The sequence below is a fragment of the Chelon labrosus genome, assembly GCF_963514085.1.
Source record: "Chelon labrosus genome assembly, chromosome: 22".
NCBI classification, from domain to species: domain Eukaryota; kingdom Metazoa; phylum Chordata; class Actinopteri; order Mugiliformes; family Mugilidae; genus Chelon; species Chelon labrosus.
The window spans coordinates 10719201-10736181 of NC_140355.1; the positions used below are offsets into that span (position 1 = coordinate 10719201).

At 43.6% G+C, this 16981-nt stretch overlaps 1 protein-coding gene across 1 annotated transcript in view; it reads right to left on the reverse strand.

Moving 5' to 3' along the window:
* The window catches only part of sh2d3ca (SH2 domain containing 3Ca), a 51514-nt gene extending 38181 nt beyond the window's left edge, over positions 1-13333 (reverse strand). The window contains exons 1-4 of the mRNA XM_084572087.1: positions 12818-13333; positions 11541-11810; positions 10893-11385; positions 7858-7897 (exon numbers count right to left, since the gene is read on the reverse strand). Of these exons, the coding sequence (XP_084428213.1) occupies positions 7858-7897; positions 10893-11385; positions 11541-11810; positions 12818-12836 (822 nt within the window). The 5' untranslated portion in view covers positions 12837-13333. The remainder of the gene's footprint in view (positions 1-7857; positions 7898-10892; positions 11386-11540; positions 11811-12817) is intronic.
* Between the last annotated feature and the right edge of the window lie 3648 nt (positions 13334-16981).

Sequence of the window (16981 nt, forward strand, 5' to 3'; positions counted from 1 at the left end):
GGGGGGGTGGGAGTGAAACAGAGAGAAAGTAAGGAAAAGATGGGAGGAGAGAAAGAAAGGATCATTACAAGATGAGATGGGAGGAAGGCAAGAAAGAGGAGGATGTATGCAGGCTCCCAGAGGAATCTAACCTTTCTTTCGCCATGAAAGAAACCCAGCAGGGGTGCTCCCCCACCACACTCACACACACCCACACCCACCCACACACACACACACTTGAATGCAAATTCACACCTTTTATTCCACCTACATATTAACACATACACACTGCTATATATTACTATAGCAGGTGCTATTGAGCATTTGGTTTCTGGGCTGAAATGATGTTGACAGAAATCTGTGTGTGTGTGTGAAAGAGAGAGAGAGTGAGCGAGGGACAGTGTGGTGTTGGAGAATATAATGATGTGTCTCCGAAAAGCCGTGCAGACTGCAGCTAGACAGCTCATTACAGGCTGAAACACACGGGCAGGTGTTTCAAGGATAACGCGGTGTGATTTTCGCCGGCCCATTTCACACACCGAGAGACGCACACGCACGCACAGAGCAACACGCACACACGCATACCGGCAGGGAGATGTCAGGAGGGGTGGGGCTCTGTCTCCAGAGGCCTGCCTGAGTGACATCATCGGGGACGCTTCGCCATGGCAACACTGCGAGAGCCTTGACAGCATCCAAAATTCTGACACTGCATTTAGTTGAGTCCTGCACCACTGCAGGGAAGCATAACGGGTGAGAGACAGAGAGAGGGAGAGAGAGGGAGAGAGAGAGAGAAAGGGACGTACTCAGAGAAGGAGAGAAACGTGCACAAATAATTTTTAAGCTCCTTCTTCTGACTTTGTCGCTCGAGGTCATCTCTGCAACCCACAAAACAGGCAGCATCAGATGATTCCAGTAATCACTTTCCTAATCTGCCTCTTGAATGCATGCTAGTGGGTCACAGGGAGAGAGAGAGAGAATGAGAGAGAGAGAGAGAGAGAGAAAGCCGACAGATAAGGAGCTAGAAGACACAGGAATCATTCGTTAACTGCAGTGTCTCCTCTTAATGTAATCTCAAACCATCCAGTGCCGGATTAGACAGATTACACAGTGGGGACGCAAATAATCTCATAAGAGGGGGTCCGTGCTTTCGCTCCCTCAGTCTTCTATAATACCGTGGCAAAACAATCATAACATGCAGCGTGTTACATCTGGCTGCTGCTGCGCCACACACACACACACACACACACACACACACACACACACCACCCAAAATTCGTGTGGTAAAACACATGACAACATGATGGACGAGAGTCTAATAAAGCGTCGGTCCACTGCGGCTTTATTGTTAAAACTGGCAATGCCAGGGTGTATTGGACTTTAAGGTGCATTAGCTAATGGCCACTCCACAAATAACATATTCTGCCTGCTACCATAGCCTTTTTGGCTGCTCTTTTTTTTTAATGATGATTAGTTCAAGCAAAACAACCTCGCTAAGATGAGCACATCCTGTCATCGATTCAAAGCAAGATACGTTGTGAAAGCTCCAGTGTTTATCATTTTGCATCCTCAGATGAATTCAATTAAGTCAAGCAGACTTCGAATGACTGCTGCGGGGAGCCGAAGCATTAAAACAAACCAACGTGCCCGCCACAACCGAGCCCCTATGGTCCTGCGTTCGGCTCGCAATTCAGCTCTCCTACAGAGAAATTAACCCGTACTGCAGTTTTAAACGGTCTGAACGCTGCATGATTTAACAGCAAATAGACGACACGCGGCCGACCAAACGGTCCGGATTTCTAAGTGATCGTAAAGACAAACATATGGGGCGCAGATCAACGCAAAATATCACACATCTTCTAAACAGTTATTGCTATATGTCAGGAGATAATGTGGCAATTTATCACAGTACACTGTGTACTCTTGGTTGTATCATCCATTCCTGGAGTTCCACATCATTTAAGCCGTTTTCATGTGGCGGACTGAACTGACGCGCGCTGGAAGAAAAATGGCTCCAACTTTGGAAACACTAGAGAGTCTTACTCTTACTTTAGTGTTTTGTACACTTCATTACCCTGACTTGTCTCTCCTGGCTCCTTTTTTCGTTTTTCAAAACGTGTGAATTTTCTTCGAAACACGTCTTCTGTCACTCTTCTACTTTTGCTGTCATCTAGGCGTTGAACCTATCTTTTCCGCATTCCTCTACTCTCTCTCCCTCTACGCTCTGTCAAATCCAGCATTTCTTATCACCCTCCTCCGCCCCTCATATCTCCCTCCCTCTTATCCCTCTGATCAATAGCCTAACCTCCTTCTCCCAGCCTCCTCTTCTCTCTGATCCTCCTCCTTCTCTCTTATCCTCTCCTCTGCCCTTTCTTTCTCCTCCATGGCCGTCCATCCACTTTCCCCTCCTTCCAGTCCTCTATCTGCATGCCTCCTCCCCTGCTTGGAGGCGGTATTCAGTTAAATATTAATTAGCGGGCCCCATCCCGCAGGCTGATAGGGAGCACAATGGAGAATCCCTGCATGTGCCTGCGAGCATCCCACTAAATGAAAGTGTGTGCCCACGTGTGTGTGTGCGAAGAGCGACACACACAAAGATGGAGAGTGTGTGTGAGAGGGAAGAGAAGAAAATGTGTCAGGCTGGTGTGTGTGTGTGTGAGAGATGAAAGGAGATACACTGAGGGTAGATCAAGATTATATGTGCAAACACGTCTCTATGTGTGTGCACATGTGCGCCTCTAAAAACAAAGGCCCGGCTCTAGTGGGGGTTAGCAGGGTACAGCTAATGACCTGTGTGTGTGTGTCTGCGTGTGTGTGTCTGATTGTCATCAGTGTGTTTTCACAGGGTGGACCCTATTCGCCAACTGGTTAATCCGTATCGAACCACAGATATGCGTTTCAAAGCCCGTTTGAATCACCAGCCTGCAATCGCGATACAAAGGCAGAAAGGCGCCTGCTGGGAACGCTGTGACTTTGTCGGTACAAATGCGCTGAAAATTCTTCATTTAGGTGTGAAATAGTGCAATTAAAAATCAGCTGTCTTGCTCTAATCGCATTAAAACGACTAAACCTCGCAGAAATGTGTTGCTGTAGCAACTAGACACGTCTTTAGCATGAATAAAGCGAGAGTGTAACGCTGCCTAAGAGAGGTCAATGTGTCATTATTCTCGGCTTTATGTGCTGCGCGGCGGAATGAGCGTGATGACCTTGAAGACGGGGTGACAAAATAATAGAAATACCTGAGAATAAATTTGCCCTGCAGTAAATATCTGATGTTTTGTTGGGACTCTCAATTCGGTGGTTACTTTTGAAGCTGCAGTTTGTGAAGCAAAAATCCAGTAATGGTGACTGATGAAGCCCTACACGTGACACGTCATCCTCTTTGTTAATGCAGCTTTCCTCTATTTTGCACGTCGCAGAACAGTTTTGGAGTCCTTTCTCTTTACACTACAACATAGTCTGATGACTGAACTGTCAAGAGTTCAGGAACTGATCAATGCACTTTAAATGATCAGCAGCAGGCACTTTAGGGATGAAAATATCTGGCAAGTAGGTCCAAAACTGCGTCCGAGGTTGATATGTTTCAAGAACAACTGGACAGAATCCCTTAAGCTTTGGTACAAATATACATGGTACTCAGAAGATGAACGCTACGGACTTTAATGGGCACCTGGATCCTCCTAATGCGCCACCAGCAGGTCAGCGATTTAACTTTTTCAGCAATGTCTCTCAAATATCTATGGATTAGCACACAGCTTTCCATGGACGATGAAGCCAGCCAACTCTGGTGACTTTTTATCTGGAATATCTAACCCCGTTGTCTTTCAGTAAAATGTCAAAACGAGTTGAAAGGATTAATTAATTTTGGTGTAGAAACTGGTGATCCTCCAAATCCGCCACATGTCTGCAAAACTGATGAAATTCCCATTAGCCTCATCTATACATTGTATTTAGTGCCAATTAGCAAATGCCTACATGCTAACGTGCTAAACAAAGACAGTAAATATTGTAAACATCGCCTGCTAAACGTCAGCATGTTAACACTGTTAGCACTGTTTGTCTGAAGCATCACTCTGCGGAATTGCTAGCACTGCTGTAGTGTTGCTCCTATCCAGTTACCAAGTTTGCAAGGCACCACAAGATAAATCACCAAGATACAAACACAAATGGTATTTGAATTATGCAGCAATGAAAAACTATATATTGAGTACTTGGGCCCATTTCTATTCAGTAAACATAAAGAAATGATGAATGAAATAAAACACAGTGTATGTGTCTCATGGATGGATTACGCACTGGCAAAGTGCCCAGAGCCCTGAAGCCAGTGGCCTTAACCTTAAGGTACATGACTTTCTTTATTAAAAATACAGTCAAAATATAAATATAATATAAATACAAACCAAAACATTTTGTAAATGAGCCGATTCAATCACATACTGTTCAAATGTAGGCTCTAATGTCAGTTGGTCTTCTCGCCATTACCATTAGCCAAACAAGAACTTAGCGGGTTGGCTTTGCGCAAATTCGGAAAGGAAAAAGAAGCTGAAGTCGCCACTTCTGTACAAAAATATCTTGATTTTCAGCATTGTTAACCAAAAAAACAAGTGGAAGGTGATGGTGTTACAGTCAGCAGTCAATGACTTGACTTGCCTATTTTTGAATTAGCCTGGATTAAGAAGGAGTGAGTAACTGCCAAGATGGCGACGGCCAGAGCCGCCACACTGAGCTTCAAAACTGCCCTTAAGGGGACATAACAAAACTGCACGTAAGTTCAAAGTAACACATACTGTGTGTTGTGTGATACTGTGCTGTTGCAGTCAAGCTATTTTTGTGTGTAATAGTGGCATGATATTCTGTGAGTGACGTCTCTAAATTGTGTCTTTGTCACTTTGTCACACGTGTGCTAGGAGTAGGAACTGAACACTTTTCGGGGGTGGCGTCGGCAGCCCGGCAGCTTTTTTCACCCTCTCTCATTCACAGCCACCAAATAATTCAATCTACTGTAATACTCACACACGCCCCCACAGAGCACTACCTTAATTTAATCAGCCAGCGCGCAGACACCTACAGAATTTGGAAATTTAAACCATTCGCATAATCAAACATGCATTAACGCACAGACACACAGCTGAGACCCTTCACACACGCACATGCACATATTTTTTTGCAAGAGCGCCGTTGCGACTCCCGAGCCAGACAAATGCTAATAAACCTCATATAAACCGACCCGGCCCACCACCTTCCCCCTCCTCCTGCCCCTCCCCGTCAAAATACAACCAAACCACTGAACAAGATGAGAGACAAAGCAGGGCTGGGCTGCAGGCAAAAATAAATGCACACAATCATGAAGCAAGAAACCACGCACATGCACGTCTTACGCACTTAGACTGAACTATTTTTGATTGACTACCTAATTTACACCAGCCACAAACCATTTAAGTGAATATAAAAATTATGTCTGCTTCTCTTAAGAAATGCACACAAACAAATACAGCCCACTTCTTGGCTCGCTGCATCCAAATGAAAAGTTAATTATGACGGATATTTTACGGCAAAAGGTGAAAAATGTCTTAAAAGGCTGTTTTCTGAATCATTATTTATCATTTTCAGATTTGTTTAGACTGTGCGACTTTTCCTGTCCCACTTTGCCTCATCTCCATTCATTTTCTGCGCGATGCAGCCTGTAGATTTGGACACACGTGTGTCACTGGCCTGGTCTGTCCCATTTCAGCTGGGAGCAGCGAGGCCGACTACTGATTTAAACATCAGCTGTCATAAATGTTTCAGAGAAATGGAAGGAGACGGAGGGACTGCCGGCAGCTTTCAGAGAGTGGGTGGGGCGGCGGGTGGTGGCGGTGGCGGTGGGAGGGGGACTGTTGTGTTGTGCAAGAGCAAAGGAAGAGAGATGACACGTTTGGGCAACAAAACACGCAGGGGGGTTTAAATAGGAGGTAAAAGGTGGGTGAGATGGGGCTAACTAAATATGGCGATAACTACCTGGTAAAGAGAGGTCAGACTAAAATATTCAGACTTAAAGTAAGAGTAGTCTTAACCCCTGTTAATCTCAGTTGCGAACATGTGCTTGTCTTTGACATCTGCTATCAAATAATGACCAAAAATAGCCTCAAAGGTCGCAGGTCACATCAATAACCATAACACGGGGAACGCCTTAATCCAGCTCTAGCGCTCTGTGTAATAAAGACGCTGTTTGCTTTAAGGAGCATAAGGCATGGGTCATAAAGCACAGCAGTGTGCTGTTATGAAATAAAGACAAGATCACTGACACGAAATTTATAAAAAGAAATGTATACAAGCTGTAAAATAAGACATTATCATTCTGGGAAAGTAGCAGAAGCTCCAAGAACTCATTCATGACAAGTGGCCGTGAAGTGATGGTGCTGGCTTGTATACGACGGCGATTTGTAATTTATAATTGGCACATATTTACATCATTTTGTTTTGCAAGAAAGCTGTACTCCAAGCTAATCCAAACATCGGCAAAGCTGCAAAACAAACCTGTACTTATGCACGTAATCCACACATGTGTTGGAGGTAAGCAAAGAGCCGGTGTTGCTGATGGTCCGCTGCCAGCTTTACGGGAATCCTAACAAGGGAGGTAATGCAGCGGGATTTAACTGCAGTCAATTTGTTGTGGCCAGGGGAAGTTGGACGCATTTGTTTTACAAAAGGAGTACAGGTCAGGGTCATAGGAGAAGGCTTTTACCACCTCGCCTGTGAGGTATAATCAATACAAAAACTGATCCCCAGAGCTCAACAGTTCACTTAGTCTTCCCTTCTCTTTCTTCTTCTGTCCTTCCTTTTCAAGCTTGACATTCCCGCTCTCATTTCACACTTTTGAGCTCATTAGAGGTGTTTGTTTGTAGTATATGTGTGCATACAGGATGAATAGATCCTTACGATCCATCCCCAAGGTCATGTAAAAGCTTCCTTGAGCTCCGAGGCGCTCCCAACTCGAGGCGGTGGCTCCACCTCCTGGCCGCAGCGGCGACTGCCTGCGAGCTGCGCCGCGCTGACACCAGCGCCGCCTCGCTCCGAATTCAATTAGCTAAATGGCAGCCCGAATTAGCCCAAATGCAGAGTGAGTCTGCTGAAATGAGCATAGCTGTTGAAGATTAAGGGCTAATAATCAGGCACAATTACATCTGAGCGCTCACATTAAAAATCGAATTCAATAATACCGGAGAGAGGAGGAAATTCGAACTCGGGTGAGCGTTCAGGCTGAAAACTACAACTGATACCCACTGTCATGTCAGGTATTAAATGTGTGTGCATGTGTGTTACTGGTAGGAACCAAATATAGAATTTTAAGCCGCCCCAGAAAAGTTTTCTGCGGGAATATTACACAGATCAGCCACAACATTAAAACCACTGACAGGAGAAGTAAATATTGTGACAAAACACTGTTCTGCTGGGAAACTTCTGGACCTGGGATTCGTGTGGATGTACCACCCACTTAGACCAGACCAGGCACCCCCACCCCATAGCAATGACACTCGTTGATGGCAGCAGCCATCCCCAGCAGGATGCAGTCTGACACAGACACACACACAAAAACAGTTTAGGAACAACTCAAAAAAACATGAAGAACAGCACAAGGTGTTGACCTGGCCTCTAAATTCACTAGATCCCAAACTGATCCACAGAGGCCCCACCCCTCAACCCATAGGACCCAAAGGACACCCTCAGAAGGCCCATGTCCATTCTCTGATGAGTCACAACTGTTTTAGAGGCACAAGAGAAACCTACGCAATATTCATAATGTTATGCCTGATCAGTGTATATTATATGCATGCACACACTACAGATCTTGCAGCATAGGATCTTTACAGATGCATACACATCTGGACAGAGTAGACTTACCTGAACATATTCTGGCTGGTTCTCTATAGGCTTCATGTAGCTGCAAAGGGAGAAAAACAAAAATGTGTAAGTGAAGCAAAGAAGCAAATCACAGAAGATGTTGTGTAATGCAAAAATAAGAGAAAAAAATTCTGGAAAATCTTTGTCCAAACTGTGTGTACAATTGCTTTTATACGCAGACGTGTGCTTTTGTGTCTGATCATCTCTTCTAACAGGTGCTGCACATGTTATCACATGCCTGTATTCCCATGACTGTAGCAGTCTCTCCAGTGCAGTCCGGCCTCGTGGAAAACAGATAGATAACAAACCCCACTGAGCATCTACGGTTGCAAAATACCGAGCTGGCCTTGCAAATCTCGTGGGCGCCATAACTCACACTTTAACACTCATGATAGGTCCCGATCATGTGTCAGAAGCCCGCTGCGCTGCAGCCTTGGGAGCCATACTGTGGGCGCTGCTGTGCAGCTTTGTGGTACCAAGCAAGAGCGAGCAAAAGGGGGGCAATTACACTCCCGGACAAGTTTTAAGATCAATCAGCGCAGCTCCCAATTGAATGATGGGTCTCGGAGGAGCTGGCGCAAAGCCGTGTTACACATGACTACAGAGAGGTCAGATCAAAGGGTCCCATCGTGGCAGGGGGCTTGGGAATGTTAATAGGTCCCACAGTAGAGGCGCTCTACATTCCCTTCTCGAGCTGCTCGAGCTGTGCTTCAACTCTGCTTTTAAAAAACGTGTTGAATATTTGCCTCCATCATTTGCAGTGATAAAAATTATTCAGAAAGAAAGAGACTGGAAGAGCTGACAGAAACCAGAACTAGAGAGGAGGAAGACCATCAGTCAGGAGAGGTGTCGACTTGAACACACTACAAAAAACACCTATAACCATCCCTGGAAGTAAGATTTGTAGTTTTAGCATCATTACAGTCTGCTTTTAATTGCTTTTTTGTATGTACACATACAAAACTCTCAACTCTACTGAACAAGCAGCACCAACAGCAAGTGTGCCAACCTGGAGGAGAATACATGCCTCATTTTTTCATTGTTATATTTAAGACTGAGGACAGTGCCATATGGTGTACAAACTCTAAAGCCATCCTAGAGAAACTTGTGATTCGGGGCAAATGTATACAATTAACGTCACAAAGCACAAAGCACAGTACAACAGTACAAAATTGGTTCAGATCAACAGTTCACAACAAATGTACATTTACTTTAATGTCAGCCCAACAAAAAAGCATCAACTCCTGACACATGAGATGCTGACCAACTTTCTATAGATGAATTAATCCAGTGACTTGTTCCAGCTCTAGGCATGACATAACAACACCAGTTAAAATGCCTCCCTACTCAAATGAGTGCCTACAAATGAGTAGGCCTGCTGGGACAACGAAGCTAAAGGCTCCAATCTGCCATCTGAGCTGACTGTCCCAGAAACACAGACAACATTTAATTCCAGAGCCAAATCTTACCCTCCACCAAAAAGCACCACCAGGCCTTTTCCAGAAAAAACGGGGGAAACTCAAAGCAGTGCGGAGCAGTGGATAGATGAAGAACAGGAGAGGGACTGTAAGAGGCTGAATGGACAGTGAGGCTGAGAGATGGAAAGACCTGTGATTTAGGGCTGAACTGACAGAGCTCTTTGAAGCGCCCATACTGAACCTGGAGTCCACTATAGAGCTGTATTTCCCACGGTCCCTGGCCTGAACTAATGGGCTGCTGCTGCACACATAGGAGCCCCTGCATGCCTACAGCCACGCACATACACACGCAGCGCAAATCCCACTGTAACACGATCCACGCACCCTGCCACCATGCACGGAATACTGGAGCCCCTTGGCACGTCATGGGAAACAGGGAGAAAATGCAATCTGCTCCGCTGAGAGGAGGAGGGTGGTGGAGGGGTTTAGCACATTTCCCCTCCCTCCAAACTCTCAAATTCCCACTTTCTTGATAAATCAACCAAAACATTATGGAAACCCACACTATGAGCTCGCAAAATAAATAAATAAATAAATAAATAAAAAGCCCAATTTCTCTCGGCCTCTTGTGAGTAAGAACAAATCAATGCAAAATGAGAAATCATCAAACCAGGAACAGACCGGCAGCTTTCCAGCAGCGTTTGATCAATAAAAAGAATCGATGTTACCTGCTGCCCTTAAATGAAGTGAAGGGATGAATCCTGACATCTTCTCACTTTACAAACACCCCCCCAAAAAAAGACAACTCCAGTCCCTCGGCAAGGCCAAACCTAAACGAATTGTTTAACTTCTGCGCACAGTTTAACGCGCAGACCTGCGCCCCCTGGTGTGCGCACGGAGTAAGAGCAACAGCAGAATTGTGATAAGTGCTAAAAACACCTAGTTCCTCCACTGTCTGAGCACTGTGGACAGTCTTTTTATGCTGGAATTTAACAAAGTCTAGATTTGTGGTAGCACATTCATTTATATATTTAATACTGCAAATGCTAAAATTGTGAAAGATCGTTTACTTACAATATAACCATGTAAACAGATAACCATGCTACCACGAAAATACTAATAACGTTAAAGTACAGACATATCATCAGCAAAATCTGCTCTTTGTATTAAAATTAAAAGAACTGTTTCTGCTGAAAAAATAAATAAATAAACTGATGGACACTGTTTGGTCTGTATGAGCCATTATCAGATCGATATTGGGCCTGATGTCCCTAAGCTAAACTGGAAAGGATAATTAACATGGAGAGGAAAAGGGGTGTTAATACACCAAAACAAAATCCAAATCTTTATTTTTCATAAATGATTGGATAAGTTTGCCTCGTATGCCCTGACACTCTGTTAACCTGGCAACTTTGGGCACCGGGGGAAGAAAAGTGTGTCAATTTAGGGTCTAACTGCATCAGACACTTTACAATGCTGGCGAATATGACAGGGTTTTTCATCAGGACAGGCCTTTGTATGGTTGGTGCTCTCCTCTTCTGTCCAGTCAATAACCTTTACCACTTTAATGACTTTTTATAAAATGTAAAACTGGAAAAAGACAGCAAACTGCATCACCTGTAAATGCCGTCAGAGGAGTTCCCTTTGTCGGCTCCGTCCGTCTCTTCCCCCTCCTCTTCTGGTTCAGGCACAGGCCCGGCAGGTGCAAACCCATCAATTTCGTCATTCCCCTGGCTAAGTGAGGGAGATGAAGCCTCTTTCACGGATTCACCGTTCAAGCCTGCACCTGTCTGGGTGACACCTTCCTCTGGCTGGGGAGCTGAGCTTGAGCCACCAGATGGCGACACATCTTCGCAAGCAGCCGTGGGTCCAGGGTCCTTGTTTTGGGTGTTTGTGGTATTACTTTCAACTTTAGGTTCAGGGTGTGTCTTGGGGCCAGTAGGGGACTGTTGGCTGAGCTCGCTGTCAGATTTAACTCCAGCTAGAGCCATTTTGGTTGAGGTGTCAGGGTTTCTCAGAGACGCGTGGTTTTTGTCCCCTGCAGGTCTCTGGCTCTGGCTTCTGCTGACGCCGCTCTTGTCTTTACTCTTCTTAGTACTGCTGGGGCATCCTGGGAAAGAAGAAGGAAACAATAAACAGTCATTAAAGCAGTTTTGGGAGACAGATGGCAACCCATCAGCTCTCCCTTTTCTTTTCCTTCTGAAAGGTAATTGCCAGGCTAAAGTAATGTCCTTTAAGTGTCGATCCTAACCTCTGCTGCTTTACCTTTATTCCCCTTGTCCTTCTTCCTCATCAGTAGCCGTGGCAGCGTGCCAACGTGAGTGTAGCTCTCACTGGAGCGGACGTAGCTGGCAGTGCGAGGACGCATGGCCCCCATGTCGTCCATCGTGGCCTCAACGACTGGACTGAGGGTCGATGAGGAGGCGCCACAGCAGTCACCGTCATCTCCAGACTTCGACTTTGAGGCCTTGGAGTCTGATTTCTCAGTGGAGCGGCGAAAGGAGAGGTTGGTGAGGCTGCCGAACCATTTGAAACCTTCAGAGGGGAACATGAAGGGTAGGAAGGGTCAGTAATAAGTCTGCAGTATGAAAACATTTGCTTATTTTATGTGTTAATTGGATTCTCAACATACACACACACGATGAGATGTAATTGTCCTTCATAACTCAAAGACTTAATGATGGGAACTGTGCGCAAAACCCTTTAAAAGTTGCTAAATATTTGCAAGAGAGGTAGAAATGTATTAACAGAGGAAATCACTTAACATCTGGATTGCAAACGGGGCATGGCTTCACATCTGCTGAGGCATAAACATGCGGCGGTTTGCTAGCATTATCGCCATAACAGTTTTATAAGGCGACAATAACACGACAGATGGGCGTGCGTTCGGCTTGATTTGACTCCACCAAGTGGCAAAAAAATAAAAAATACTTGTTTTAAGAAAAGAGTCATTCAGTGTCCGGCTCTTTCAGCAACAGGCCTTTTACAGTGATGACATTTTGAGATGCAGAAGCAGTCAGCCGGTGGATCTTAGCAATCTTTTGCAGCTATATGAAGGGCATTGCATTTGCATACACTGTGTGTGCGTGAGTGTGTGGGTGCGTATCGTCCTGCTTGTGTCAATTCCAGGATGCCCTAAGGGACTTTTTTTTTTAAATAATGATTTATTTTGCATTTTGCTGTAAGAACTTTGACTCAAAAAGAAAAGAAAAAAAAAATCCCACACTGCACATTTTGAAAGAGCAGAGGAGGGAAGATATAAAAGGCCCTGCTTTTGAAAAAAAAAAACATTTATAATATAAAACATATAATTCTGAAATATAATAAATACTAAGACAACTTAACAAAATTCAACCACAAAGTCATTAAAATATACTTTTTAGTGTAATGCAAGTCTGGCAGTTAGTTGATTTCTTGCGTATCATCACCAAAACATCTCAAAACTGCATCACAGTCAGTTCTGGTTAACCAAATGTTCACATGCCTCTTTACAAGTAAAACAAAGTGCAAGCTGTGCACCCAAACACGCACGGGGTACTCACTTAGCTTCCGTAAGCTCATGTTGGGGCTCAGCTGCAGGTGGGTAACAAACCCCTCATCCGAGAAAAGGCTGCAGTAGAGGAGAAGAAGACAGGAGCCACATAGGGAGGGCGGCTTCTTGCTGAGAAGCACAAACACTGGTCTGAACCGCAGTTCCTCTCTGTGGGTGGGATACTGCACGCACTTTGTTTGTGTGAGGGAGAATAAAACGGAGAGATGAGCGGCAGAGGCAGAGGCAGGGCTGACCTGATACTTCCTGTGCAAAGCCGACAACGCCAATGGTTAGAGGAAATGAAACGGCATGATGAGAAGACAAGAGTTTGACTGGGCGTGATAACTAGTAATATGAATATATGAAACATATGAGGCCGATTTCATTTAAAGGTCAGATGAAAAAGTGCTGATAGAAACTGGGAGGGGTGTAAAGTCCTAAAATCAGCGGTGCTCATTGGTGGCATTTTGTCTTGTTGTAATAAAAAGCTACAAATCCAGAGGTAATAAGCAGATGTGATCACTGATTATCTACCTCAAGCTAGAACTCCTTTGATCCTCCAACTGCTATTTATAGGCGCAGTCAATGTTTGATTACTGATTCTTAATCTCTTATAATTCTGCTGCTGCTGTTTACTTCTACTTCATATACAGAAAGTAGTTTCATTTTAAAGTACACCTAACTTTTAAAGAATGGCATAATAAAATGAATGAATGAGAGCTGTCTCATTAATTAGAATACATTTATAGTAAATCAGACATTTTGTTTGCACGAAAAGCTGCAAATCTCCGAGTAATGATGGTAATTTTTTTCTTCAGGAAGCACTGGCATGTACGTCAGTTGCTGCACTGCTTCGTCATCAGTCTGGGGATCAGTGTTTATGTAGGCGGTGCAGTTAAACCTTGATTACGTCATACCAGATTTCACTTAAGTGCCAGTATAAATTAACGCTGTCCAAGATTCATCTCGCTTTCAAACCCCCTAATGAGCCTGAAATCAGAGAAGTTTAAATTCTAGCAGAGGGCCCAAAGTTCCCAAAGATACTGAATATGTCAGGGTTCATTTTGGATATATGGGGATAAGACAGCTAGAACGTATCAGTTTGATTGAGTGCTGCAGCTGCTGAGGTCTTGGGTTTGAATATATTTGTTACAGAGTATGTAACACGTTCATCATTGCAAACTGCACGGTGAGCATTTCACCAAAAAGTTAGAGTCTCTAGATTGTTTGTTTTTCTACCAGCTAACCATGACTGGTTCGAGAATGCCCTTCTTCTTTCCTGTAGGCACCCTTTAGGAGTGTTCCCCTCACAAGCAATGACAGATGACCAACTAAGCCCAAAGTGTCGCAGCATTTAAATGCACTTCAGCATTAAATGTGTCGATGAAGTGAAGTGCAGTATTAACAAATCAAAAATATGACTGAAAACAAGCACAAACACAAAAAAAAAGATCCAGCTCCCTTCAAAGAGCTGCATTTCCCATCGCTAATAACCCCATAGTAGCATTTTATTGTTAGCTTCTGTTTACATTAGAGCCACCACACCCTCTAGTGGCCATAGTATGTATAACAGGAACAAATCGGGAAGTGAGATGACTATTCTGGCGGCACAGTGGCAAGGTGGTTAGCACTGATGTCTCACAGCGAGAAGGTCACCGGTTCGAATCCGTGGGCTGGCTGGGCCTTTCTGTGTGGAGTTTGCATGTTCTCCCTGTGTTAGGTTAATTGGTGATTCTAAATTGGCTGTAGGTGTGAGTGCGAGTGTGAATGGTTGTCTGTGTCTCTGTGTTGGCCCTGTGATGGACTGGCGACCTGTCCAGGCTGTACCCCCGCCTCTCGCCCGATGACACCTGGGTTAGGCTCCAGCAGACCCCCGCGACTCTTAACAGGAATAAGCGGGTACAGAAGATGAATAAATGAATGAAAGATGACTATTCTGCATAGGAAGGAGGTCGGGGCAGATAAAGGCCCATATGTTCATTAAGTTTCGAGGATGATCATAACACATCACAACAACGCATCATAAGATTTTGTTGCAAAGTGATATTGTGTTTGGTTAATGATGCTTTACGCACGGTTTATTGTCTTCAAAAAAGAGAACAAAATAAAAATCTATTCATTATAACACTATTTCTTTTGTTCCTTTCACACTGCTTTTTTTTTACTTCCTTTTTTTGATAATTTAATGTCTAACAAACAAGCAAACATATTTCTTTAAATGTGCACAGTGCTTTCAATTTAAATGTGATGTGCTTCAAAAGTTAGTTAAGATACTACGGTGACATGTAAACACATGCCAGCTACGACAGCGTGCAGTGTATTCTGCTCTATTTAAAATTTAGTATCGCTATTACCCTCTCATGGTCTTTCACTTCCTGTTCACCCTCTTTTTTTTTCGTATGTGCAGCTTCTGCAAAGATGCTTTTTCAGTCGCCTGTCAGTACAGAAACCACAGCGGTATATGTACATGTGAAATCGTGAACACTGAAGGAAGGTGCAGTATGTATACACAATAACATTAGACACCAAAATGAAACCGCTGTACATCTCAAAAACACAGAGGTAACGTAAGAGGCTCAATTGAATTACTGGCCTTGAATTATTTTTAAGGTATTTATCTGCCTGCACCGCTAAGGAGCAAGCAAGGTTTTGTTGAAGTTTCTTCTATTTTCTTCTTATTTTTTTCTTTTTTATTCCTGAATATAATATTTCAGACCTAAATAGTGCATTTTTTGAGTTGTTCCATAGTTATAGTTTTTTCCTCCTTCTAAGCTTCTTTATCCAGGAGAAAGGAGCTATAAGAACAACGTCATATATCTTCAACTAAACACCTTTTTATCAAAGAAGTTGTACCATTGTAGCCTCAATCTGAACTCAGAAAGAGCCAGTATGGTCAGTTTGTAGAGAAGCATACCATTTCTTAATTACTCTCTGGATAGCTTTATAGTTTCCTGTGTCCATAGATACGAGCTGAATTTAGAAAATTTGGGATTCACTGCGATCACTGTCATTTCGTCTTTGAATCGTTTTCGTCTGGTTTTCACCGCAATCCCATCATACATGCAACACGCATCACATGTAATCCTTCCATGCTGTATGTTAATATGTGTGTTTTTCAGAGAGAGACGCTTTGGCTACCCACAAACAAGACCAAGGAACCATAACTGCTGAAAACACACCCAACAGTATGGGGGTAGATAAAGAAGTAAAGTGGGAAGTGTGATACAGTATGATAACCACACACACACACACACACACACACACACATTGAAGTAATGGAGCGTTTCAGTTTGGAGTTGGTTTCCCACACGACTAATTTGCTGGACTGAGCCGCTATGTGTGTGTATGCATGCTTACACAAGGGGACATACAGTAGTAGAGACGCTCAAACCCGAAAGTTTATTTGGGCAAAAATAGAAAAGCCGTCAAGCCTCCCATCTTTTGTAAAGTCTCACTTCACTTCACTTCCCTTCACTTTTTTTTTTCTCGGTGTAATGATGCATATTAACAATCCTCTGTCAGTCGTCCACAACAGTTATTTTGGCACCAAATGTCGTGTAGATGATTCTTCACCCACTTTCAGTAGCATCTGCACATTTGCCTCCAGCAGAAATACAACACAAAAGCTTAGAGGCCAACGTGTACACTGATAAGGCTAAATAATAAAATCTTAGCCTTGCTTCTTGGTTAATTACGTGATATAATACCAAATACAATACATCTAAGAGGCACGTAATACATATAGCAAAGGAAACACAATTTCCTTTTAAGATAGCACAGAAATCCATTTAGCGTTATTCGAGTTTTAAGAGTTTCCGTGCTGCTTTCATAAGCCGTTCATTGCTGCCAGAAACATATTTTTTATTTTTTTTTAAATGTTCTTTTCTTGCCTCCATTATATTCTCCAAAGTGTCAGAGTTAATGCTGCTAATGTTATATTCACTTGGATAATTTGGTTTATAGTGCAAAACTTCAGTGCAATTAAATTTTTTTGTTTTACTCCAGTCAAACTTGCTGTAATTTAGAACAAATTTGCACGGCGCTGCTCCCGTGCAGCTCCTAAACATCGCTTTGAATGAAGGATGAACTTTATTCTACGCCGTTTTTACAGTATACCCTGCATCTGCTGCACATTCTTGTGCAATGCAGTCGGTGCTATGATAGTGCATTTACA